Source organism: Oryctolagus cuniculus, chromosome 7, assembly GCF_964237555.1.
Source record: "Oryctolagus cuniculus chromosome 7, mOryCun1.1, whole genome shotgun sequence".
Taxonomy (NCBI): Eukaryota; Metazoa; Chordata; class Mammalia; order Lagomorpha; family Leporidae; genus Oryctolagus; species Oryctolagus cuniculus.
In genome coordinates, this window is record NC_091438.1 from 155,129,685 (window position 1) to 155,154,970 (window position 25,286).

At 50.2% G+C, this 25,286-nt stretch overlaps 1 protein-coding gene across 3 annotated transcripts in view; it reads right to left on the reverse strand.

Moving 5' to 3' along the window:
• The window catches only part of KAZN (kazrin, periplakin interacting protein), a 1,000,963-nt gene that overhangs the window by 749,659 nt on the left and 226,018 nt on the right, over window positions 1-25,286 (reverse strand). For all 3 annotated transcript variants that reach the window (XR_007914879.2, XM_051834341.2, XM_051834344.2), the window contains exon 2: window positions 10,188-10,345. Coding sequence is in view for 2 of the 3 variants with exons in the window: in XM_051834341.2 (XP_051690301.1) it covers window positions 10,188-10,345 (158 nt within the window). In the remaining variant the exon portion in view is untranslated. The remainder of the gene's footprint in view (window positions 1-10,187; window positions 10,346-25,286) is intronic.

The window sequence follows — 25,286 nt, forward strand, 5'->3', positions numbered from 1 at the left end:
CAATGTTTTTTGTTTTTTGAAGATTTATTTATTTGAAAGGCAGAGTTACAGAGAGGCAGAGAGAGAGAGAGAAAGGAGAGAGGTCTTTCATCCTTTGGGTCACTCCCCAAATGGTCGCAAACAGCTAGAGCTGGGCAATCTGAAGCCAGGAGCTAGGAGCTTCTTCCAGGTCTCCCATGTAGGTGCAGGGACCCACGCGCTTGAGACATATCCTGCTGCTTTCTCAGGCCATAGCAGGGAGCTGGATTGGAAGTGGAGCAGCTGGGACTCGAACTTATGCCAATAAGGGATGCTGGCACTGCAGGCAGTGGCTTTACCGGCTATGCCACAGCATCAGTTCATGGATCAATGTTTTTTAATGGCTTGTCATTTTCCTATATCTATCACCAGCCCACACTTGTCACTCTCGATCCCTGGTCTATGTGAGAGCATCCTGTCTATGCTTGACACAGAGCCCTCCAAAATGCATCCTCCAGCTGTTCAGACGCAGGCTGTCCTCTGCGCACACACGAAGACAACTTAGGACCTCAAATAAACCAATAGTAACGGTCTTTCCAAAAGAGAGTGTGCCCAAAACCTACTAGTCAGGGCATCGCAAGTCCCCATTTCCAACTGTTCAAAAATAACCAAGAGTTAGGCTAAGAGGCTCTCTGGTTGCCTTCGTGTGTGTGGCAGATGCACTCCACCACGGCGCCATCTTCCCCGTCTCCCTGCACTCACGTCCTTGTGTGGTGCCTTCCCACACAGTCTGCAGGCTTGGTGATGGATTTACTCTGACCAACGGGACGACAGACAACTCAACATGGACAAAAGCTTCATCCACCTGTTCTTTTCTGGTCTTCTACCACATAGGAAAATACCGTGGAGTTAGCCTGCTGGAAGTATGTGAGAGGTGCACGGAGGAGACCAAGTCATCGCTGTGGGGGATGCCTTGGACCAGCTGGCTCCCTGTTCACAAGTGCAGGGATCAGAACAGTCCAGGTCCGCCAGTCCTCTCCGTACCCGCAGCATTACCCCACCAATCCGTGCACTTAGTGGAAGTCAGCAAACAGCTGTTGTTTCAAGCCGCTACGTTCTGAGATGCTCTGTGATGAGCAGTAGCCAACAGACACAAATCCATGATCACTTTTATACGGGCTCCTCCCCTTTATTTTGTACTTCTAGGGAATGCAAGAGGAAAGCAGGAAGGATTAGGCTCCGATCAGTAACCCAATATGAGAACATCCAGTCTGAGAGCAAACATCTTTACTACTAAGCCGGCCAAAGGGAGTGATTTCACTTCCAGGCCCACAGGAATAAGTGAGCACTTAGAGCGGCCGAGTCACCATCTCACCACCGAACTGCCGCTAAGTGCGATTTACTCCGAGACAGGAGAGTGGAGGAACAGAGGTATCGGCTGGAGTTGGCACCAAGGAGACTTGCTGGCTCTGCTCCCAGGCCTATCGCTGGATTTAAATGACGACGCTTAGCAATGCCATGCCTCAGTCTACCCGGCCGGTCTACAGGGACCTAACGTTAGCGTTCAGTATGAATGAGAAGACCCGGGAGTTCTACTTAAGAATTACTGTTTGCAGTGTAAGTCACTTAGGATTTTAGGGTCAGAAATGCAAGGCATACATTCAGCCCTTTATTATCTGGCTAATGGATGGAAACCACAACACTTAAAAAAATACCAAATAACTGACACTTAACAACAGCAACAAGGCTGATTCTGAATCCCATTATAGTGAAAAAAAAAAAAAAAGAATTGGCAATGAAATTGCTTCTCTAATTATATCTCATTCAGAGGAACACTGGAGTACATTTCCTGTGTGCACAGCACCACGGGAAGAACGCTTTGCCCGCAAATGATCCGTGAAGTTACCCGGCTGCAGGTGCACCACTGAGAACCACTGTTGGCCATCCCAGAAGGCAGCTCTTCAGGGAAGCGTCTTTGGGCCTCACTTTGTTTATTTTCCTGCCTGAAATACTATATTCTCTCCTCGTTTTCCCTTTGTCCATCTGACTGCTGTGTGTGTGGCGCTCAGACCACTCTTCCCCTCGCCGCCTCTGTGTGCATTTCTGCATCTACAGCATCCATTGAGAGGAGACAGAGAGTCTCATTCCTCTTTGGACACCAACTGATGCAGGATTAAAAGATTTCCCACTCCTGAGGGACCAGTGGGAAGCTTTATATTCCCTAAATTAAATGTACATTTCTGGAATAATTTGCATATATCTTTTAAAATATCTCAGGGGATCCATTTCCATTTACCTCATGGGGTAGCAATAAACACACAGAACTAAATTAAAGTACAAACACACAAAACAAAGCATGAGTGCTTCCTCTCTCTCTCCCTCTCCCTCCTTCTCTCTCTCTCCCTCTCCCTCCTTCTCTCTCTCTCCCTCTCCCTCCTCTCTCTCCCTCTCCCTCTCCCTCCTTCTCTCTCTCTCTCTCCGTATCCCTCTCCCTCTCCCTCCTTCTCTCTCTCTCTCCCTCTCCCTCCTTCTCTCTCTCTCTCTCCCTCTCCCTCCTTCTCTCTCTCTCTCTCTCACACACACACACACACACTCCTTAGATTTCAGCTTACATGGCATGTTCAGAGAGAACGTTCTCGAACCTTCACCAAACTTGGATCCTAACACGTCTCTAAGACAAGTATTGACATGTAGCATCGTCCATTACTTTCCACAGGTGACCCTCGCTAAGACACAGGATCCTCGAGGGCTTGGGTCACGCCTTTGCTTTCACTGCGGTATCCTCACAGTCTAGCCCAGTGCGTGGCATGCAGGAGACGGTCAGTGGATGAAAGACAAGAGGAGTGAATGGATAACCAAGCTACATCTTGAGGACCAATTATGATAGACTGCAGGGGTTCAAAAAAAAAAAGCATTCTGGGGCTGAAGTTTTTCCATAAATAATTTAAAAATTAGCCTTGGCTGTAAAGCAGGGTTTCTCAAACTTGGTACTATTGCTGTTTGGAGCTAGATCATCTGTTGTGATGAAGTGTCCTAGCATCATAGAAAGTTTACCCATGCAATGGCCTTGCCTCTGCCTGGGAGATGCCAGCAAAGCACCTGTACCGCATCTCCCAGTCCCCCACAGTGACAGAAGCATCTCTAGACATTGTTCAGTGTCCCCTGGGTTGCAGGTAGAGCGCAGGTGCTCACCTCCCCTCTCAGGTGAGAACCACACATCAGTAGGGTAATACTGTGGGAGCCAAACACTTGCCAGTATGATAAGAAACATCATGGAGACCCTGGGATATTTGAGGGGTGGGGTAGGGTGTGGAAGGAACTCGGTCACACCCCTTATATTCCATGTAAAGATTTTTTGAGACTGTATTCTTGGAACTCTAAAACTTCTTAGGAGTCTGAGAGGGCAGAGTTTAGCTTTAGGAATGCACTGCGTGTTTATTAACATTGTCAAAACATTTTGAGTTACATGTGGTATTCTATGTCTGAAGCCAGGTTTTAATCTTCTTTCTCAAAATTACATACTCTTTTTCTCTCTATTTAATGACCCATCAGGTTGCAAGCACTCTGAGGGTCACCACCTGCAAGTAGGAAATCAATTACCCCTGCTTTGCGATGGGCTGGATGGAACAATATTTCTTCAAAAGGCTATTTTATTAAAGCTTAATACCTAGTTTTCAGCAGAGAGATAATAATACCTAACCTCCCGTACCTGTCTTGGTTGAGAGGAAACAATGAGAAAATGCTGATGGAAGTGTTTTGTGAACATGGAGGTGATCCGTAAATACCAGCCAGGTCCTTCTCTGAGCGTCTCCCTTCCCGCTACACGCTGGCATCAGTAGTTATCATAGCAGGGCAATGCCTGGTTCTCCAGCCCACCAGCTCCCGAGCCCTGCTATTGTTGCGATGTACTCTGCCTTGCGGATGCTCATCTGCTGGGACCCTGGTCTTCAGGGGGATGATGTTGTCAGGTGGTAGAACCCTCTAGAGGGGGGCCTTGCAGAAGAAAATCAGAACCTGGGGCTCCACCCTCATGGATGCATCAGTGTTATCTCTTGGAAGTGGATCGGGTGCCATGGCAACAAATCAGCTCCTACAAGATTGGGTTGTTGTAAAGCAAAGCCACCCCACACCTTGGTCCCCTCTGCACGTGCCAGTTCCCTGGCTGCTTCTCTGCTGTGCTGTCACTAACCAGGCGCTGGTGCCAAGCTATTTAGATGCCAGCCACCAGAATTATGAGCCACATAAACCCCTTTTCTTGATGCATTACCCAAGATCAGATATTTTCTTGGAACAACACAAGATGGACTAAGGCAAGCTCCTCTGGACGAGCCAACGTTCTGTCTGTGTCCCCAGACTTGATTCACGGCTGAACTGGGTGCTGAGGCACAGCACGCAGTCCACAGCTGCAGAAGGCAGATTTGCCATTGCTCCAGCTGCAGTGGCATCTGCCCAGCCGCTACTCCCCTCCTGTAGCAGTAATACTGCCCGATCCCGCAGGTGGTCTTGGCGAGGCTATCCACCAACATGCAGATCCTCCCATGGGCCAGCAGGAAGACAGCCCAGCGACTCTACACAGGCCATTTGCACTCTTCTAAGCATCTGAATCGTGATCAGAACAGCACAAAGAGAGCAAAGAGTTGGAGCCATGTGTCCCAGCCCAGCATTCTGAAGCAGCTGCTGTGTCATTCTCGACGCTTCTTCCCTGTCTTGTCTGAGCTGTGCTTCTTCAGTGCTCTCTGCCCCATCGGCTTCCAGCAGGTGCTCCCCCTGCTGTGTTAACAGTGTCGCTCTGTCACTGACCACCAAAGAGCCCAAACCCATTCCTCACCCCTACCGTTCCTGGTTACTCTCTAGGATCTCGTTCCTATAAGTAGGACCATCAACTGTTGGAACAGCATAAACTCTACTTTATTATCAGCTCTAATGCATGTCTTACAACAGCCACTTAGCATCTGAAAACGCAGCATAAAATCCCTATGCTGTGAAAATAAATTTCCCAACTTCCCTTTAGCACTACAGATATCCATGGAGGTGATACCAGCTGGATGGAGACCGTGCCATCCGCACAAAACCCCTCGAACACATGCTCCTTTGCTTCGGAATACAGCAACAGAAGGGAGTCCAGTGTGTCCTGAGTCTCATTCCCAGCCACCCTCGAACCTGTGCTCACTAAACACGTGATCGACTCTGTATTCCCCCAAACTCTACTGGATGGATTTTAAAGAACCTAGACACAAGCGTGACAGAAGGCCAGCATTACAGTCGCATGTCTCACCCTCCATTTCTCCTCGACAGGGAAGTGATGACAGGACCACTGTAGGACGATGGGATTGCCTTGGAGCCTGGGAATGCTTGCATTTTATTTATTACCCACCCCAGCCCCCAAAAACACCTCTGTCATCACCACGACAGAGCGGGAAGTGGGCTTGCGAGAGGTATGGAAGCGGCTGCAAGCTTCCGGCAGCTGGTTTTATAGTTTAGCATTGGAGAGGAGGAAATAAGCATTGCTTTTTCAAATGCACAGGGAATGGAAGTGTGACGGAGCTCACTGATTCCTGGAGGGGATGAGCTAAGGTTCTTTGGGATAATCAGCTTATCGTTGTAGCTTTTTACTTAGGTGGACTAAACTCTTCGGTGTGCATTTACGTATTTATTGCTTTTATGACCTTTAAGAGGTGCAAACCTGATGGAATGAGTAGACTTTAAAATACCCCGGGGTAATTTTCTTTGGCAGACAGTTTTGCCTGTTTGTCCTTGCTCTAAAGTCAGAGTTTCTTCTCTGCCTGCTATAATCAGGGGAGAGTTCTAGAACTTTCTCCATGATGATGCCACATTTCAGACGATCAGAAGAAAAATCCACCAGTGCCTTTGAGCTTCTTCAGTCAAGCGTCCTTTGGTGCCTCAGTCTGTGCAATGTGAGGTCAAGACATCCTCTAGGGCAGTCAACCTAGTCTTATTCAAGGGCATGACCTTGAAGGCAGCTGTAACTAGAAAGGTCAGATGATCACATTAGTAATAGCCACAGGCTCTGCCTTGACCATGACTTCGGAAAGCACCTGGCAGGGTGGACAGTGCTAGGACCAGCACCGTCAAGTTGAAGTGGACTTGTCTCAGGTATGAGCTGTCCAGTCCCCTTCCTGTCCTCCCCGACCAAGCCAATGTCACTCTCAGAGACAGTCCTCCCTCTTACTTGTGGGGAGCCTGAGCCAAGGCTTCCTCTGGTCCAAACCCTGCTTCTCCATGAGGTGAGTGCAGTGTTAAGAGCCCTATCAGCTCCAACAGCTGATCTGTGTGGGTAAAATAGGCCTAATTTTACTAAAACAATCAGAAAGCAAAACCAAACCAGGAGAGTTTGCAAGAACGTTTTCTTAAAAACAGGACAAAGAAACACATCAGAATCATATTCAGTCCGGAATCCTGGCAGGGTCCCCACCTGTCTCCTCAGTACCAGGTTGGCCCCCTGCTAAGGGCTCCACCTCCCACTGCTGCAGCTTGGCTAAGGGCACTCAGTCTCAGGCCAACATCCTTTTAGGATCCCAGAATACAAGCAACAGAAAGATGAGTGAGACAAGAGAAGGAAAAGGAAGGGGGTGGGGGGACACAAAGGCACCTGGGAGTTCCTGTTTCCACCAAGATTTCTTCTCGGAACAAAAGTGGGAGGAGAGGCGGGACACGGGAGGGAGCGGGGAGAGAAGGTGATGCTGGGTGGAGTAGGGAGAGAGGAGGAGCTAAAGGGAAGAAAAAGGAAGCGGAGGAAAGAGTGGGTGGGAAACGGGGCAATGCCCAGGAGAGAGCGCACCGCACTGCTTTTCCGTCTGACTATCGCCAGGCCTGAAGCAAATTCAGTCCTGGGGAAGGGTCCAAGAGAAAGGCAAGCCAGCGGCTCAGCTTCTCTGAAAACGTGCTCACTCTGCAGCCCAGGGCGAGACCAAGGGCAGGAAAGACGCCCGCCCCGTGCGTGCCCTGTGCGTGCCCTGGCTTCGGGTCAGGGAGACAAGGGCCAGAAGCAGGGGCCCCCAGGGCACGCGCAAAGTTCTCTGTCCCTTAGAACTCAGGCTGCCAGAGAGCCTCCTTGCCAACGGGAGATTGTATTGCTGTCCCAAGCATTTGTTCTCCCCTTAATAATCAGCATACCAGGGTCTTTGGGGGGAAGAGGGAGAGAACTGCCAATAGGAGATTTCGTTTGCTGCCATCAACGCCTCTTAGCATGCAGAGTCACACGGTAGGAGGAAAAGCATTAATCTCCACCAGAAAGAACGGCCTCTGGGGCGCGAGGCGTCTAATCACTCGCGAGGCTGAGTCGGCAGTTTGCATGGAGACAGATCAGCGTCCCGATGCGCTCTGAATGGTGGACTTCATTGCATCAGGGGCGGGGGAGGGGGTCACGGACGGAAAAGGGGGTGTGGGCAAGTCGGGGGCTCTCCGGACTAGAAACATTGGGGGAATGAACAAATCTGCATGGGCCTTCCGGGCTGCCCACGGGAGATGCTCCTTCCGTGATCCGTCCTCCACCTGCCAATCATCTCGGGCACCCCCATCATACCTGGGAGATGTTTGCTCGGTGCACAGTGTTCTATAATCCTCGGAGGTGGGATTTCGCAGCACAGCAATGCTTTTTTGCCTTTGACATTCTCCGCGGCAGGATTTATTGCCTCCAAGACAGATGTGACTTGAATCGATTATGGCTTTTAAGCAGTCACTCTGCAAAGAGCCGGCAGGTTCCCTGGAAGACTTTTTGCTTGAATTCATTCAACTTAGAAGCTGATGTCAGAGGATTTCGTCATCATCTAATACCATTAAGAGCCCTTTGGGTATGAAACTAAGAGGTCTATTTTATCACCCACATTAAGGAACTTGGGTACCACTTAAATCCATAGCACACAGACCTAGAGGACCCCTCTTCACATCACTGGGCACAGACAGAAAGGAAACACACCCATGCAAGTGATAGTCACACCCTACCAACTTCCCCCACTGGTGACCTTGAAATAAGTATGTCCATCTGTATTAGGAAATGAGGTGAGAAACAGCATTTAAAAATAATGAGTGCAAAATAAGTGAATTTCCCAACAAAGATGGCCAACAAAGATGCTCATTAAACAATGCACTGGTAGACGTCCACTTTACAACTCGAAGCCACACATCACCCCGGTCGCCCTCACAAGCTTGGGGTTCCCGAGCATTTTCTAAGCTCGCGACACGAATCTGAGCGGGTGCTCCAGGGATGCTTGGAGGCCCGGGGCCGGGGTCTCAGGTCACACGATCCTCTCTGGCTTCAGCCAACAGCCTAGCATCCTAACCATAAATAATGTTTCCAAACGTTGGTGGGTGTGGAAGACATGGAGGTTGGCATTTTGAGACTAAACCAATCACAACCTACGTCATCCCTGATTAGTCTAACAAGGATGAGAAATCTTTGAACACCAAGAGGCAAGAGAAGAATGAGCGGCGTTTCCAACACTGTGTGATGTTGGTTCTGGATTTTCTGTGATGTTTGTCCTCGGGGGGAAACCCAGCCCCCCCTCCTCTGGGGAGTGTGCACCAGCCCTGCTCCACTCTCTCTGGCTGAGTGAGAACATTCTGGGTGGGAGCAAGAGAGAACGAGATATTAACATAGTGCTACTCAGTAACCTCATTATATGGGATATTTTCATCCATTACACAAAAAAGGAGAAAATTGCAATCAACACCACTAAGGATGAAAGATGTCCAATGAATTATGCATTGAGGAGGAGACAGGATTTCCGTGTGCAATGTTCAACAGTTTTGAAGTCCAGTTTTGCGCTCTTATAAACTCAGATGTGAAGGAAGGCGGCGGGGGGGGGGGGGGGGGGAGTGGGGGTGCGGAAGATGAGTGGTTTTTGATTCTCTTGGATTTTGCAAACTGGGGTTTACACGATAGCTTTGGGGATTCGTGTAAAGGATTCCCTGGGCGGGGGCGTTAGCTATGAAATCAGGTCCAGGCACTGAAGAAAGCCAATCCTTTCAAGAACAATTTGCTCTCTTTTATTCAGTAAATTGCTCTAAATTTCTTTTTTTTTTCCCCTTGAGCTTTCAAATTGGCTGTTGCAGCTTCAGAATCCTTGCTTTCTGCACCAGGCAGGCTTGGGGGAAAGGAGAAGCTGAATGGGCTGCGCAGAATAAAGAGGAGGAGGACGGGGAATCGAAATGAGCGGCTTTGCATAATGTGGGCCATCTCAGCAGAGGGCTCCAAACTCCCGCAGGGCAGCCTCCAACACCGACAGGTGAGAGAGACTTCAACACATCGCCCGCGCCGGCTCAAGTCTTCATGGTACAAGGGCCAGGCTTCAGGAGCGATTTGAAAAATTAAACATCAGCAGGGAAGAGACAAAAGCTAAGAAAACACAGTTCAAAATCGCAGCTAGAGAGCAGCACGCAGTGACCACGTCCGTCTTGACCTCACGGCCGTTGAGCCGCCAACAAGCTCGGTAAGAAAGCTCCAGTGCAAACTAACAGCGAACCAGCATGCCCAGGGAACATTCCAGAAGCACCGAGAGAGTCCAAGTAGGTAGCAATGACACGCGACCCCGCTCAGCGTGGTTCCCCAAATGCGGAAAACCATCCATTCTCTTACAACACCTGGCATCTGCCTGTCAACCTACCTGGAGACGCTCAGCCCCCGAGGCCAGAGGAGCTGTTAGGTCACTTTTTAAATATTTCCATAAAATAATGTACAAGGAGAAATCTTGAAAAACAGTATCTCTACAACAACACGCCATGAGCTAAATACCTTCTGCAACAAATCCATTGCTGGCATTAAAGCAAAACAAAACAAAACAGCACTGATCTACATACTGGGGATACCAAATAAACCAAAATAACCATTAGCTGCTCGGAGGTGCTGTTCAGAGAAAGTCTTCGCTCTACTCTGTCACCCTTGCCAGCTTTGACGCCTGCCAAGCCTGTATGTAAATGGAGTTGTACTTTTCCAAAGCTAATGGGAGATCTGGTAAACTCTCTGAGGCAACACGTATATTATTTCTCAGCCCTGTTATTTTCACTTAAAAACAAGCAATTTTAATAACAGATCTTTAGGAAGACTTAATCAGAGCCCCAACGCGCGGTATAAGCAGAACGCCGGTTGCACGGCTGTTTGTGGCAGAGGCAGCCTACAGTAGGCACAGGAGTTGGAAGCCATTGAACCGCTAACACCGAGAACGACTTAGAAACCACCGGCTCTCCACGGGACGTCGCATCGACCTCAGTACCTGAGCGTCCATCAGCAGATGTCTCATCAGCACCATGGAACTCTTGAGCGTCTCCTTCTCCGCGGGCAGAAAGGGGTCCCTGTCCTCCTCCAGAGCCTTCGACTTGGTGACAATGAAGTGGGAAATCTGGTCATTCAGGGTGTGCAGCGACTGCACGGCTGCAGGAGGAGAAAGAGGGAAACACAGGGTTATTCCTGGGAGTGTCCGAGGCGATACGGCTGCAGTTCTCAGGGGAGAAGCGAGGGTCCATACACAGGTACACAGCCGGCAGGTATCCAGAACCTGAAGCCCCTACCAACGCCTTCACAGCTCATGAACGTTTATCCAGCACTCTTCAAGAGCCACGGACACCGCCTTGAGCAAAGCCAGCCGTGGGACCCTCCCTCAGGCAGTGTAGACTCACTGGAACACTAGAAAGGAGCAAGTTTGCAAATCAACCTGGGGCTATGGCTGCACAGCAGGTGCACATGGACCACAGGGGCCAGCAGGGTGTTAGGGGTGAGCTCTCGGAGCTAGATTTACACATATGGAAATGGACTTGGTTGGCCACTCGGCCCCTAAGCACATGGCCTCTGTCATTAATGTTCAGGGAGGGATGGTGGCCATGTTTTTCCACCAGTGCCACTCATGGGCGGGGAGGATTATGACTTCACTATAATTCCCACAGCGATTATCATCTGACACGGGAGAGCGTTTAAGATTTTATACATATTGATTACACTTGTGGACTCTAATTTCTCTGCCAGCACTTGATAAGAGCTGTTCTGTCTAGGTGTTAATCCCATCTCCCGTCATCATCTCCCACAACTACAATGGCTGTTGTATCTACAACCACGAGAAGGCACCCCGTACACTGCAGAATTCATTGTCGTACATTGTCTGGGATTAAAATCCCTCTCTTTATAGAATTTCTAGAATTTCCAGGGAAAACTATCATTCTAGACAAAGAACAAGTAAACCCTAGGTGTTCTCCAAGCCACTGCTCTACAGCGCAATTCCGAGGGGGAAAGAAGTCACAGAAAAGCCGGAATTGGATAGAGTGGCTTTGGGACTTCTGCTTCCAGCCACAAGGGAGCCAAGAGTCCAGATTATCATCTTGCCGTGAGTAAGTAGAAACCTGGATGATATTTGAGACTTGGTTATTTTTTAGACGATGAACAACAGGCCGTGTAGGGGACTGTGGTCATCGAAAAAGGAGAACAAACCAACTTAAGTCCCCTCTCCACGCCTTCTGCCAGGAGAGAATTTCCAAACATCAGCAAAGGGAGAGAGCCCCAGCGTGAGCCGAGCAGTCCTGCTGCACCTCACTGATGGAGACAGGCGTGGGGCAGGGCACTGGGGCAGAGGGAGCACACACCGTCTCCAGATCTCTGCCATGGGCTTCCTGTGCACTGCTGGCTATGTGCCCATATTGCACACAGCAGGGAGGAATCCTGCAGCACCAGGTAAGAGACTTCCAGGAGAGAACTGGAGAATTACAGCCAAGTAGTTCCCAGAGGTCACGTGGGGCCATGATCGTTGGCATGCCTTCCTGTCAAGACATCTTCCTGAAATCCAGGGCACCCCAGTGGGAACTCCACAAGGGCCATTTTTAAGAAGATATCTAGGCCAGCGCCGCAGCTCAATAGGCTAATCCTCTGCCTTGCGACGCCAGCACACTGGGTTCTAGTCCCGGTCGGGGCGCCGGATTCTGTCCCGGTTGCCCCTCTTCCAGGCCAGCTCTCTGCTGTGGCCCGGGAGTGCAGTGGAGGATGGCCCAAGTCCTTGGGCCCTGCTCCCCATGGGAGACCAGAATAAGTACCTGGCTCCTGCCATTGGATCAGCGTGGTGCACCAGCCGCAGCGCGCCGGCCGTGGCAGCCATTAGAGGGTGAACCAATGGCAAAGGAAGACCTTTCTCTCTGTCTCTCTCTCTCTCACTATCCACTCTGCCTGTCAAAAAATTAAAAAAAAAAGAAGATATCTAAACAATGCCCAGACTAAAGTCTGCTCCACAACTATTCAAAACTAGCCGAAAAGTTGTGAAGAGATCAAACTGATCTGCAAGTAACCAAAACAGTCACACACACACACCAAAAAAACACCCAAGCATTTCTGTAGAAGTCTAACAAAACCTAGTACCCCAAAAGCATAATGCACAGTACTCAATAAATCTCATCTCACATATGAAGAAGGAGGAAATGTAAGAGTCCAGGGAAGATTCCAGAAGGAAGGGAAGGGACAGAGCTGGCAGGCGTGGCTGTCAGGTGGTGTTGTGGCACAGCGAGCTACGTTACCACCTGCAGTACCAGCATCCCAGGTCAGAGCACTGGTTCAAGTCCCTGCTGCTCCACTTCCAATCCAGCTCCCTGCTAATGGACCTGGCAAACCGATGGAGGACGGCCCAAGTGTTTGGGCTCCTGCCTCCCATATGGGAGACCCAGATGTGGTTCCAGGCACCTGGCTTCAGCCTGGCCCAGCCCAGGCCATGGTAGCCATTTGGGGGAAGGAATCAGCGGATGACAAATTCTCTCTCCCTCTCTCAGAAATGAATAAATCTTTTTTTTTAAAAAAAAGACAGCTTTGTAGGTTCAAAATTATAGAATAAAACATAACTATAATAATAAAACTATAATATTTAAATCAGAAGCAAATGGAACACCTAGGAATGAAAAATGTGGAACCTGGAATTAAATTGTCATGGACGAGGGGAATACATTAGACAACGCACACACACAGACACACACACACACAGTCCGTGAACTTGAGGTCACAACAATGAAATGAATGAAAATGAATTGTTATTGACAACGTGAAACTATGAAGCAGCATGCATGGGATCACAGTGTAGGTGGGAGAGTAGCTGAAAAAGGTAGATTTTGTCCAAAATTTGATAAAACTAAACCCCCCAACCCAAGAATCCCCATAAACTCTAATCAAGGTAAACACAAAGGAAATTACGCCAAGGCATATTGTAGTCAAGTTACCAAGGAAGCAAACAAATGCATACATAGGGAGGGAAAAAAATCTTAACATCAGCCAGAGGACAGCAAGCCAAGTTACAATCAGAGAAACAAAGACGGATGGAAGTCTCATCAGAATCTATACAAACCAACAGATAAAGGAGTGACATTTTGAAAGGACTGAAAGCAGAAACTGTGCCAATTTAAAGTTCTGTAACCAACAATACCATCTTTCAAAGCTGAAGTTGAAAGACTTTCTTGAAGGTAAGAAACGCTAAGGAAACTCATCACCGCTAGATTCATGCTAAAAGAAATGCTTACGGAATTTGTTCACGCAGAAGGAAAATGACCCGGGGTGAAAACTTCTATTTACAAAAAATGAAAAAAGAAAGTTGGGAAAGGGAAATGCATGAGTGACATAAACATATTTTCTCTTCATTTTGTTAATTTGAAAGAAAATTTTTAGCTTAAAACAAAATAATAACACAGGTGGGGTTGATTGCATGCATAGAAGGCAACATATATGACATCAACAGCACCAAGAATGACAAGGGCCTAAACAGAAACCTACCTTTTATTTACAAAAGCTATATTTATTTATTAAAATTACAGAGAGAGGGAGAGCCAGGGAGTAAGATCTCTCATCCTTTGGTTTACTCCCTAGATAGCCCCAACAGGCAGCACTGGACCAGGCTAATGCCGACGCTTCTTCCAGGTCTCCCACGTGGGTTGCAGGGGCCTAAACACTTGAACCATCTTCTACTGCTTTTCCCAGGCCTTTAGCAAGGAGCTGGATTGGAAGTGGAGCTGCCGGGTCTCCAACCGGTGCCCGTATGGAATGCCTGTGTCACAGGCAGTAGCTTTACCCACTGCACCACAAGGCCAGTCCCAGAAGTCTACCCATGTAAAGCTCATCTATTATATATAATGTGGTGCAAGACCCTGTACAGAAAGTGTTATGATAATTTTTGAAGCCAAACTGTGTTTAAAATACACATCATCAATCCCTGAGTAAGCCCTAAAAATAAGAAATAGCACATAATAAACACAAGGTGGTTTTGAATCACAGAGATTCAGATTTGCAAGACTGAGCATAGAGCTGCTCCTGCAAGCCAGACACAGGGGATGCAGGACAGGACGTCAGAGCCGCCTCACGCAGCCCAGGCAGACTCTAGCATCCTTTCCTGGGTGGGGAGGCGGGAGGGACTTGGCTAAGACAGACAAGCTACAAAGCATGGGGCCTCATTCCTGCTCCCCCAAATCCCTGTTCTCTGTAGGAGATGACTGGAGTGTGTTTGGGGGCTTGACAGAAGAAGTGCGTTAATGTCTCACCCCCTGCCCTGAGCAGCCCCGTGGCGGGATCTGGCAGGTGCAGGCCACTACTGGCAGCCAATGTTAGGGCAGAAAGGATGGCCGCACGACACTTCATATCAGAGACGATCAGAGGGCTCCACTGCCCTGCCCCCCTCACCCCACATCTCCATCACCCCTAGTGTCACTGGGGTTGAGGATTCCTCTCAACCAACTCCAGAAATGGCCAGGTGAGTCCATGGCCGAGACACCCACCCCACGACAGGTCAACACATCAGCCTCCTGAGAACCCAGGGAGAGGAGAAAGAGAAAGGCCAGAAAAGTGGCTTGGAGGCTCTGGTATTTCCCTGTGGCTGCCCAGATTGAAACCAGAGGCCTGAGAGTCACCGTCCGTGGGATGTGGGCTCCATACTCAAATCGAGTTCCACTGCAGAAAATTAAAGACAAAAGCAGTAACAACTGACTTTGGACTTGTCAGCTGCACATCTGTTAATTCTCTGCCTACCCCCTTTCTCTTACCTGCAAATAGAAAGGTTGAGAGACACCAAGCCATGAAGAGAGCATGAGGTAGGCACTCAAATAACTAACTCGCATGGTCTGAGACCCACTGCTTGCACAATGCATGCCCCACTTCCCTACTGCATCCTGCCTTCCAGTACTTGGGCATGGAAGTCTCAAACACAGTCCCTAATTTCCAAGTCCTCTGCTTATAGACTGCACATCCTTGTATTATCAACAAATTCCCTTATGCCAATCCTTGGGGATGGAAGAATACTGTCAATTCTTCCTTCCTTCCTTCCTTCCTTCCTTCCTTCCTTCCTTCCTTCCTTCCTTCCTTTCTCTCTCTCTCTCTCTCTCTCTCTCTCTCTCTTTCTTTCTTTTCTTTGACAGGCAGAGATAGACAATGACAGAGAGAGAGAGAGAGAGAGAAAGGTCTTCCTTCCATTGGTTCACCCCCTAAGTGGCCACTACAGCTAGAACTATGCTGATCCAAAGTCAAGAGCCAGGTGCTCTTGGTCTCCTGGTCTCCCACGGGGTGCAGGGCCCATGCACTTGGGCCATCCTCCACTGCCCTCCCGGGCCACAGCAGAGAGCTGGACTGGAAGAAGAACAACCGGGACTAGAACCTGGCACCCATATGGGATGCCGGCGCTGCAGGAGGAGGATTAACCAAGTGAGCCATGGTGCTGGCCCTTCTTTTTTTTTTAACTGTCAATTCTTGCCCCTTTATCTAGAGCAAAAAACGTGAGGTTTCCAAAACATGTCTCTGACAACACTTTCTACCCTTGTTCCAGAAAACTGAGGCTTGGGCACCAACACCCGCTCTGCAATTCACTTTCTTCTAAACTCAAAGACAAATGGAAAGAGTTCAGCAAAGGATGGAAAATCCCATCCGAGAACTTGCCACATGGTTCTGTAACTGTGTGCTTGAGGCTTCATCTGTGGCCTCTGTCTGAACTTATTCCCAGAGTCTCCCCTCCATGTGTGAGAAACTGACTGCTGATTCCTGCGCTCACCGTGGGAAGCTTTGCCATGGGACTCTCTTTGGCCAATGAGATGCAGAACAGGAAGGACACCGTGTCCAATCAGACTGTTCCAAGCCATCACATGGCTCCATCCCAATTTCTCCCTTTGAACTCAGATCCCAGAGTGAAAACAATACTTAAGCAAAAAACAGACCTTGGCAACTGCGAAGCACTGGCATCTGGGTGACGTTTGTTACTGCAAGGGAGCCTCAGGACTGCTGACTGCTGCACAGTCTCTGGACTACACAGTGACCCCGGCAAGGCAAGGGTGGGGTTTTGCTCTTCACGCATCACCAGGGTTGAGAAGGATGCACCCGCTGAAAGGCACACACGCAGCGAGCGCGAGACTCCCGGCTCTGTCTCGTCTTCACTCCCGCCTGCCACTCCACCCAGCTGTTACGGAATAATGACGACATTGATAGTTTATCAAATGCCTGCCGAATGTCACCCGCTCTTAAAGCCTTGGTGTTGCACGAGGAGTCCCTGAGGATTCTGGAGTGAGAGAAGCCAGGGTTCATAGCTCGGCTCTGCCGCTTACTAACTGGGTGAGCTTGAACAAGCTACTTGATGGCCCACTTGGCCTGGCTCCCTGTAGGTTCTCAGTGTGAGCTGTCATTGTTGCTGGCAACCTACCGCCAATCAGGAGCCAGCAGATCAAAGAGTTTATACACGAAGGTGAGATCCAGGCTCCTGACCTTGCAATGCCCCATCCCGTCAGATATGACATCAGCATAGGGACAGCACAGTCGCCAGTGGAAGGGGTCACAGCAGAGGGGCAGAGGCTGTACCTGGAGTTTGTTTCTGTTTAGCAAATGGATGGCAAGCGTAGGGCAGAGTGCGGGCAGTCAGCACAGCACAGCTGGCCTTTTCCTTTTACTTTTTTTTTTTAATATTTATTTATTTGAAAGGCAGAGTTACAGAGAGTCAGAGAGAGAGAGAGAGATTTGTCCTCCCATCCACTGGTTCACTCCCCAAATGGCCGCAACGGCTGGAGCTGGGCTGATCCAAAGCCAGGAGCCAGGAGCTTCTACTGGGTCTCCCATGCAGGTGCAGGGGTTCAAGGACTTGGGGCATCTTCTGCTGCTTTCCCAGGGACATTAGCAGGGAGCTGCATAGGAAATGGAGCAGCCGGGGCCTGAACCGGCGCCCCTATGGGATGCCAGCGCCGCAGGCAGAGGCTTTACCCACTACGCCACAGCATGCAGGCCCCAGAACCGCTTTTCTCTGTCTCACAGTTTCTCCACTGGTGATGACAATTATCATCATTATTGTTAATATCACAGCAAGCACCGACGGAGGAAGCGCTGCGCTATGTGTTTCATTGGTGCTACTTCATTTGATTATGATGAGAATTCCGTTGGAGGATGTGCTGCTGTTCCTGTTCCCGTTTTACAAATGAGAAGCCATGGGCGGAGTGAGTGGCCTGAGGTCACGCAGCGTGACAATGAGGAAGGCGGGAGTCACAGCTAAGCAGCACCGATGCATGCAGCCTGGCCTTAGACCACCCCCACCCCGCACGCCACTTCCTCCACTGCTGGGCTTCCGGTCCACTCGGCTGCCTGCCTGGTGCCCCATCCACCACCAACTCCATTCCTACTGCTCCCTTGGAGACACAGGCACCGAGGAGTCTGCACTGATGGACGATGCTTCGGGATCACGGGAAAAAATGGAATTAAAAGAGAAGTTGGGCCAGCGCAGCGGCTCACTAGGCTAATCCTCCACCTTGCGGCACCGGCACACCGGGTTCTAGCCCCAGTCGGGGCACCAGATTCTGTCCCGGTTGCCCTCTTCCAGGCCAGCTCTCTGCTGTGGCCCGGGAGTGCAGTGGCACGGGGTGCAGGGCCCAAGCACTTGGGCCATCCTCCACTGCACTCCCGGGCCACAGCAGAGAGCTGGCCTGGAAGAGGGGCAACCGGGACAGAATCCGGCGCCCCGACCGGGACTAGAACCCGGTGTGCCGGCGCCGCAAGGCGGAGGATTAGCCTAGTGAGCCGCGGCGCCGGCCAAGCTTCACTCTTAATTCAGGTTGTCCACCAACTCTTTGAAGCACCCTCACGTTCTCACCCCAGGGTACCAGACAGAGCAAACTCCCAGGAGGGCAGAGGACCAGGCTGGCAAGAGCTGGCACCCGGCAGCCTCTCCCCACCCTCACGACAGCCCAGCTCCTGGCAGCTGCTGGGTGCTGGTTCTGAGCGTGTGGACGTCCCCAGGGGCTCGATCCCGCCCGGCTCTGCAGCAGGAGGAGTCGCTCTGAGGCTGACAACGCCAGGACCAGGACCGGAGCCTTCCAGTGCTGACCCTGACTCATCGTCACAGCTGGAATCGACCCCACTTATCAACGCCCCCTCGTCTAAAAGAGCAGAGCCCGCCCCTGTGCCTCGACGCCCCCGGGGCTTGGTCAGCGCAGGCTCAGCTCCACCAGCTCCAAGGCACGCCGGGGTCGAAGCCGACGTCTTACATGTGCAGCTGTCTCAGACACAACGCCAGTAGCTCAGGCCTTCAGAACTCCCCCACCCGCGCGCTGCAGAGAGCTGCACCCCCCGCAGCTCAGGAACCTTCCCGGGGGCGGCCCTCTGAGACCCTCCAGCGCCCGGCTGAGCAAGATCTCCAGGACGTGAAGGTGCCCTCCGCAGTCCCTCTCTCCGGCGACCACCTTAACCTCCTCCAGTTCTGGGGTTCCTCCTCTGCACCTCTGGACAGACCCCAGCTGGGAGGGCCCCTAGCATGGAACCAAGACCAGCAAGGCCTCCTTACAGCGTGTGTGCACTACTGCCACCTGGTGGTCAGTCTCCAGATCCCCGGACTTCACCCGTGTGCTGGCTCAGTCTGCATCTCCAGTTAATAGGTGGGTCCGTGCTTCATCCCCAAGGCTAAAGACGGACGTCTTGACAATAGGGAGGCGTGTCCCTCCTCTCTTGCTTCCCTGGGACACATCACCTTCAAGGTAGGGCACCCTGCATTAGGCTTGCGTAATGAGTATTTTACATTTTTTAAAAAAATTTATTTGAAGGGCCAGCTCTGTGATGCAGCAGGTTAAAGCCCCAGCCGGCAGTGCCAACATCCCATTTGGGCACTAGTTCAAGTACCAGCTGCTCCACTTCCAATCCAGCTCCCTGCTAAGGCACCTGGGAAAGCGGTGGAGGACGGCCCAAGTGCCAGGGCTCCTGCACCCTAGACCCATATGGTGCTACAAGTCCTGGCTTTGGAGGGCCAGCCATTGTAGCCATTTGGCAAGTGAACCAGTGGATGGAAGATCTCTCTCTCTCTCTCTCTCTCTCTCTCTCTCTTTCTCTTTCTTTGTAACTCTGCCTTTCAAATAAATAAAATAAATCTTTAAAAAATCTTCTTTTAAAGAATTTATTTGAAAGTCACTTACAGAAAGAGAGAGAAATTGATCTTTCATCCATTGGTTCACTCCCCAGTTGGCTGCAATAGCCAGAGCTGGGCCAGGCCAAAGTTAAGAGCTACTTCTGGGTCTCTCCCGTGGGTGGCAGGGGCCCAAACACTTGGGCCACCTTCTGATGCTTTCCCCAGGCCCATTAGCAGGGAGCTGGGTCAGAAGAGGAGCAGCAAGGACTTGAACCAGTGCCCACATGTGACGCTGGTATTGCAGGCAGTGGCTTTGCCCACTATGCCACAGCGCCAGCCCCATGAGTCTGCATCTGGTTAGCATCTCAGGAGCGACTTCAGGAAGATTGCGGAAACAATGGAATTAAAATATAAGTTCATTTTGTTGCAAACTAACTTGAAACCCGTGCGGAGTGTCACAGCACACATCTCTCATGGACCTCTTGAGACTTCTCACGTTTCCCCCCTCTTTTAGTTAAAGGAATTCTTGTCTCCCTCCTGGAAACACCGTGCCCACTCATGGCTCCATGAGGGCTGGTCCCGGTCCTAGGCTGCAGGGGCCAGCACACAGCCCAGGCCTGGCTCATCCCAGCCTCTCTTCTCTCTGACACGGGTAGACGGTTCTGCAGAGGGCACGGGGCCCAGACACGGCCAGGCCAACCTCAATCCAGGAAGATTTAATAGGACGGTTAAGAAAGAGACAGTGTCCCTTGTTCAGCCGGGATGGGTAAGCTGGTAGCACGGGCAGCAGCTGGTGGCCTTGGGAGCCACCCCTGGAAGCATCTCTTCCTAGGAGGAAAACCGGCTGGTAACCGGGTGAGTGGAGCCGAGCCACGGGGAGGTGCAGGACCACGTCACGGTAGCTCGGGATTCAGCCACGGGCTTCAGTGGAGTGGGTCGGTGAGCTCGCTCTCTCCATGAACTCTGCTGCTTGGGTTTCTCTCCTCTGCAACCAGCAAGTCCTGCACGCTGCACCAGTTGTTCGTGTGGTTATTTCTTGAGCGCCTGCCTCTCTCTGGGGTGAGGGTGATCTTAAACCCTTTTCTGCTCCGGCCAGGGAGAGGTGGAGCCCAAATCCTGTCCCCCTGAATCTGGCTGCCCTTCGGTGGCACGAGTGGCACTTGTGGCACCAGGGCTACATCACCAGAGGCCTTGCAGCTTCTGCCCATGATGCAGGGGACACCTGCTCAGGGAGAAGCTGGCCACCGTGGGAGGAGCCCGAGACAGCTGGGCTTGGAGGAAATGCAGATGTGCACACAGCACAGGCAGAGGGAGAGATGCCAGCCTTGCTCGGCTGCCTCAGTCGTCCAGCCTAGGCACCAGCAGCCCCTCCATGCCCCATCGCCGAGGCCGTGAGCACTGAGCGCCGGTCATGGTCACCAATCACGTCATTCCAGATGAGCAGAGCGGAGCTGCCCGCCGTGCCGCTCCCGAAACCCTGCCACACCGTGAGCAGCACAAGAAGGTGCTGGATTGCATCACTCCGCTTCGGGCAGCTTGCAAGGTAGCAACAGGTGACTGCAACCGGGACCAGTGACACCCCCACAGGACGTACTTGAGGCTGTAATTTCCACAAGGACAGGAGGTTGCTTTTTTCAGTTTTTCACTCTACCTGCAGATTCAAGCACAGTACCCAGCACACGACGGTGCTGGCACAAAGAAAGAATTATCCAGGGGATAAAAGAAAGCAGGCGGGGCCGGCGCTGTGGTGCAGTGGGTTAACGCCCTGGCCTGAAGTGCCGGCCTCCCATATGGGTGCAGGTTCTAGTCCCGGCAGCTCCTCTTCCTATCCAGCTCTCTGCTATGGCCTGGGAAAGCAGTAGAAGATGGCACAAGTCCTCGGGCCCCTGCACCCGTGTGGGAGACCTGGAAGAAGCTCCTGGCTCCTGGCTTTGGATCGGTGCAGCTCCAGCCATTGCGGCCAGTTGGGGAGTGAACCATCAGATGGAAGATCTCTCTCTCTCTCTCTCTCTCTCTCTCTCTCTGCCTCTCCTTCTCTCTGTGTGTAACTCTGACTTTCAAATAAAAATAAATAAATCTTAAAAAAAAAAAAAAAGGCTGGAGCCACAGCTCACTAGGCTAATCCTCCGCCTGCGGCGCCGGCACACCGGGTTCTAGTCCCGGTCGGGGTGCCGGATTCTTTCCTGGTTGCCCCTCTTCCAGGCCAGCTCTCTGCTGTGGCTGGAAGTGCAGTGGAGGATGGCCCAAGTGCTTGGGCCCTGCACCCCATGGGAGACCAGGAGAAGCACCTGGCTCCTGGCTTCGGATCAGTGTGGTGCACCGGCCACAGCACACCAACTGCAGTGGCCATTGGGGGGGTGAACCAACGGAAAAAGGAAAACTTTTCTCTCTGTCTCTCTCTCTCTCTCACTGTCCACTCTGCCTGTCAAAAAAAAAAAAAAAAAAAAAAAAAAAAAAAAAAAAAAAAAAAAAAAAAAAACAGGGGCAGGCTCTGTGGCATAGCAGGTAAAGCTGCCTGCTGCCTACAGTGCATCCCATACAGGCGCCAGTTCAAGTCCCGGCTGCTCCACCTCTGATATAGCCCTCTGCTATGGCCTGGGAAAGCAGTAGAAGATGGCCCAACTTCTTGGGCCTCTGTACCCACGTGGGAGACCTGGAGGAAGCTCCTGGCTCCTGGCTCCTGGCTTCAGATTGGCACAGTTCCAGCCATTGTGGCCAAGTGGGGAGTGAACCATCAGATGGAAGACACCTCTCTCTCGCTCGCTGCCTCTCTTCTCTCTGTGTAACTCTGACTCTCAAGTAAAAAATAAATAAATATTAAAAAAAAAAAAAGAAAGCAGGAATAAATGAAAGCGTGGAGGAAGAAGCCCCTCCATTCCACCTGGTCACCTCCCTCTGCCCCACCAGCCTGGACTCAGAGGACGTACACATTCTTCTCTGTTTGGCCTAAAAACATCCCAGTTAAGTGATGGGGTTCTTCCGTGGGGATGGATTACAGAGCAGAGGGCCGCGGCTGTGCCTCCTTACCTGTCAGAGTCTGGCAAATCGAGTCCCATAAGCCAGACTACTTGGTTGGTTGTTCTGAATGTGAAATGATGTTCAATCCATTGGCTCACAAATATGGGGACCATGTGCCTCTGTATCAGGCTTATCTGTAGGAGAGACTCATTTGGGTTTCCCTGTACGTTAAGGGTATTTATTTAGGTTTCGGATAAAGATGACACATCCATGGGCTAGCAGAAGGGAAAAAATGACAAGTTTCAATAGTCTGTGTCATTCTCAAAAGTAGAAGGGACACATATCGATTCTTAATGTTTTCGGGAGAGAGTCCCAGCTCATCGTGCAGGTCTGTTTTTAGGGCTCGGATGAAGTACAGACCGTGAAATAATAGTAATAGGACTCTACACACTCGTTTTAGACAGACGAGTCCAGATGTCCCCGAGATGGGCTGTGATAAGTTTTTATAGACAAACACACTGGATGAATCATATCACGAGACGCAGCCTCGCCACCAGAAGCTCTGTGGATTTTATGATCTCGTCATTTATACGGTCCACCGATATGAACTAATGATCAAATTTATCCCCCTGTGTGGAGCAACCTTCACTCTTCCTGTATCTCAACTGCTGTGATGTAGTCTGCATTAAAAATGCTCACATATTTCCACTCCTTGCTTTAATACGGTCTCGTTAAATAAATGAAGCCTAAATAATTCAAGTTTTTCCTCCTCGTTTTATAATAAAACTCATCCTGCACATCGAAGTTGACGCTGGAGGCAAGGATGTGGAGCAGTCGGAACCCTTATCCATGGCCGGTGGGAATGTAAAGTGGTGCAGCCACAGTTGGAAGACAGCTGGGCAGATCCTCAACAAGTCAGAGGATTCCCACGAGAACCAGCAGCTTCCTCTTAAGTACATCAGCAGAAAACTGAAAGCCGGAGTTCCAGCAGCACTCGTATGCAAATATTACAGCAGCACTTTGCATAACAGCCAATGGCAGAGACACCCTACGTGTCCATCATCTGTACACAGACACATACAATGTGGAATGTGGTCTCTCCATACCGTGGAATAGTATTCAGCTGTCAAAAAGGCATGAACCAAACAGATGCACCTCCACAAGGTTCTGTCAAATGTGCTAGGTCCTCAACCAGGGTCTTTCTCAGCAGAAAGGTTTCTCTCTTTCTCTCTGTCTTTGACATACATGAGACCAAGCATTAAGAAGAAAGAAAATGCCCCAAGTTGCAATGCATGGAACACCCCTGGCTAACTGCACACCCTATGTATGACAAACCAGCAGCCACTATCATACTGATTGAAGGAAAGCTGAAAACATTTCCCCCTCGGATCTGGACTGAGACAGAGATGTCAGCTCTCACTGGTCTTATTCAATACAGCATTGGAGGTATTGGCAAGAGCAACAGGGAACAGAACGAGATAGAAGGCATCAAAGTCGGAGAGGAGGACGTGAAAGTATCCGAGTTCGTGACGTGATTTTGCACATGGAAAAGCCTAAACATTGCACCAAAAAGCTGTTGGAACTGATACACTGATTCAGCAAAGAGGTAGTATTTTTAGGCACCAATAATTATCTGAAAAAAAAAGAGAACAAGAAAGAAATCCCATTCACAATAATGACCAAAAATTAAATATTTAGGAATGAAAGTGAACGATCTGTGCAATGAAAACTATAAAGCACTGATGAAGGAGGTATACACAAAAACAATGGAAATATATTCCTTGTTCATTGATTGGAAGCATTAATAGTGTTAAAGTGTCCATGCTACCTAAGGCAATTCTCAGATCTAATATAATCCCTATCAAAAGACCAATGACAGTGTTTATATATATATTTAAGAAGCAATCCCCAAATTCACATGGAACCACCAAAGACCCAGAACACCCAAGGCAGCCCTGAGGGAGAACAGAACCATCTGGAGACATCACGATACCTGACTTCAAAGCACACGACAAAGCTATAGGAAATCAACCATGGCCCTGGCACAAAACCTATGCATTGATTAGTGGAAAAGAACAGAGCACCCAGAAATTAATCCATATACATTCAGCTGACCAATTTTCGACAAAGGTGTCAATAACATACATTGGCATAAGGACAGTCTTTTCAATAAATGGTGCTGGCAAAACCAGATATACACATGCAGAAGAATGAAAATCGATAGCTACCTCTCACCACTTACAAAAATCAATCAAGGGGGCTGGCGCTGTGGTGCACGCAGTGGGTTAATGCCCTTGCCTGAAGCGCTGGCATCCCATATGGGCGCTGGTTTGAGACCCAGCTGCTCCACTTCCTGTCCAGCTCTCTGCTGTGGCCCAGGATAGCAGTGGAAGATGGCCCAAGTCCTTGGGCCCCTGCACCCACGTGGGAGACCTGGAAGAAGCTCCTGGCTCCTGGCTTCGGTTCAGCGCAGCTCCGGCTGTTGTGGCCATTTGGAGAGTGAACCATCGGATGGAAGACCTCTCTCTCTCTCTGCCTCTCCTCTCTCTGTGTAACTCTGACTTTCAAATAAATCAATAAATCTTTAAAAAGAAAAACAAAAACAAAAATCAATCAAGATGTAGCATATACTTGAATATAAGACCTGAAACTTCTTGCAAAAAACATAAGGGAAACACTTCCAGACACTGGTGTAGGCAGTGTTTTGGAAAAGACCCCAAAGCATAGACAACAAAAGTGAGACAAGACAAAGGGGACTGCATCCAACTGAGAAGCTTCTGAACAGCAAGGGGAAGAATCAGCAGAGTGAAGAGACAGCACAGAACTGCGGAGACTGTCTGCAAGCTGCTTATGCTCAAGGGATGAGCTCCCAGAATACATCAGGGACTCACAACAAAAAACGGTCCCGTTTAGAAATGGGCAAAGCACTCGAACAGACAGCTCTCAAAAGAAGAAATACAGTAGCCAACAAATATATGAGAAAATACTCAATGTCACCAGACATCAGGGAAAGGCACACAAAAGCCTCTATGAGCTACCGCCTCACCCAACACT